Here is a 2,366-nt window from a genome sequence, read left to right on the forward strand (position 1 = left end):
GCTACCAGAGCTCCTTTAGAAAAGCAATTAGAAGCTTTAAAACTACCTGCAGCAATGTGGTACTTACAAATAAACAGACATATACATAAGTGAATCAGAAAATAAAATGCAGGAATAAACTTAAATGTATGCAAGAATTTAGCATCTGTTAACAGAAGAATTTACGTCAGTAAAGAAAATATAGAATGTTCCATAAGTGGTGTTGAACCATTGGTAACCAAATGGAAGATAAAATAAAACTGGCTCCTCATCTCACTCCTTATACAAATTCCAGATGATCAAAGATATAGCATAAAGTATTAGTAGATGACAACATGGGAAAATAGTTTTTATAATCTTAGAGCAGAAAATCTTCTTTACACATGGCCAGAAACTCAGAAGCCATAAAGGGAATCTAATAAATTAAGCTACATTAAATTTTTAAAAAAATTTACATGGCAAAATATATTGTGAACATAGTCGAAAGACTAAGTGATAAACTGAGAAAACTGCTGGAAAATTCACAAACCGCAAAGGGTTAATTTCCTAAGCATATGGAGTTCCCATACAATAAGGTAAAGACCTAGAAGCCAAAAGACCTAGAACCCAAATTGGCAAAAGGCAGAGGGAAAAGTTCACAGAAAAGGAGACACAAATGGCTTTCAAGAGCATAAGAAAATATGCTCAAACTTACTCATAACAAAAGGATACAAATTAAACTATGAGGTGCCATTTTTCATCTATCAGTTTGGCAAAAAATACAAAGCCCGAAAATACCTCTCATTCACTGCTGATTGATTGGCACATAAGATAGTACAACCACTGCAAAAAGTTACTTGACAATATTTCTCTAAATAAAAATGCATATATTTCTTTTTGATTCAACATTTCAATGTCTAGGGATTTATTTGACAGATAAATGGTATAATGACACATGAATGAGGATATTTATTGTAGCAGGGCTTGTAATAATAACAGGAATGGAAATAAACCAAATGACCACCTGTATGTGACCAATTAATATATAACATCTATACAACAGAATACTGTGAACTCTATCTTGGAGCAATGTTGAAGTATCTAGACATGTGAATAAGTTGTTTTTAAAAAGAAATATATCATGAAATACAAAAAGGTTTAGGAACATTTTGATAGATATTCAAGTATATTTCTACTTCTATTATTTGTATTATTATACAGATGATACCTAAAACAATGCTCAGCAACTGAAGGATGCAATACTTAACACAGTTAGGGCAATGCTTTTTTAAAGAGAAAAAAGCTGCAAATAAACTAAGTAATCAAAAATTACACAAAAGGTAAACCTGCATTTAATTCACAATGTTGTTGTGGCTGTATGTCCTTGAGTTGGTTCCGAGTCATAGCAACCTTGTATAGGATTTCCTGGGAGCAGCTGGTAGGTTTGAACTATCGACCTTGTAATTAGCAGGCCAGTGATTATCCTACAGGACCACTCCCAAGTCACAATTAAAAGTTTTAAAAAAAGTTATACAAAAGGAAGAACTAAAATGGCTATAAAATAGTTTTTTTTTAAAAAAACTCTTAAAACGGTTCTCAATACTTCTACCATTTCAAAGAATACAATGTCTTAAACATGAAAACTATAGACAGTACTTCTTTAGGGTGAATAAAAATATTTCTTACGAAAGGATCTGCTGGTTTTCGCTTACAAAGCTCTGTGAGTCCTTCAAGCAGAGTTGGCATTACATATGAATTTAAATAATCCCTAGCAGATTGTCCAACTGGAATTGGCTCAACTATCACTGCAAATACAAATATATTAATATTAAAGTAAACATAAATAATGAAATATTATGCAGTAGTTCAAAAGGATATCTTCAAAGACTTTTTAATAGCCTAAGAAATATGTATATATATCACAATATAAAGTTTAAAAATAAATAAACAGAACCATATAAAACAGCATAATTTTAAAAACAAAGTAAATTAAACCCACTGCTGTCAAGGCAATTCTGAGCGTAAACTGCCCATAGGGTTTCCAAGGTTGTAAATATTTATAGAAGCAGACTGCCAGATCTTTCTTCCATAAAGCAGCTAGTAAATTCGAACTGCTGACTTTTTGGCTAGCAGTTGAGCATTTAACCACTGCTCCACCAAGACTTCTTGGTTAGAAACACACAAGCACATACACACACAAAATAATGGGCCTAGATAGGACTGCCAAGAAGTACATCAAAATGTTAAGTGATAATCTCCACTTGAAAGGATGAGCAGACCAGCCTTGAGCAGCTAGAAGAATAAAAGATACCTCTTGAAAGAAAGACCTGCAGGAAAAAATGGAGGCAGATGGGCTGTTACTACAAGAACAAACAAATCGCTTCCCTAGAAAACATCAAGGCAAGTGG

The 2,366-nt window shown here is 32.9% G+C and overlaps 1 protein-coding gene across 1 annotated transcript in view; it reads right to left on the minus strand.

The window, feature by feature from the left end:
• Window positions 1-2,366, minus strand: part of NME5 (NME/NM23 family member 5) — a 54,402-nt gene that overhangs the window by 10,196 nt on the left and 41,840 nt on the right. Inside the window, exon 4 of the mRNA XM_006866218.1 lies at window positions 1,645-1,763. Within this exon, the coding sequence (XP_006866280.1) occupies window positions 1,645-1,763 (119 nt within the window). The remainder of the gene's footprint in view (window positions 1-1,644; window positions 1,764-2,366) is intronic.

The sequence above is a fragment of the Chrysochloris asiatica genome, unplaced genomic scaffold (assembly GCF_000296735.1).
Source record: "Chrysochloris asiatica unplaced genomic scaffold, ChrAsi1.0 scaffold00087, whole genome shotgun sequence".
Classification (NCBI taxonomy): Eukaryota; Metazoa; Chordata; class Mammalia; order Afrosoricida; family Chrysochloridae; genus Chrysochloris; species Chrysochloris asiatica.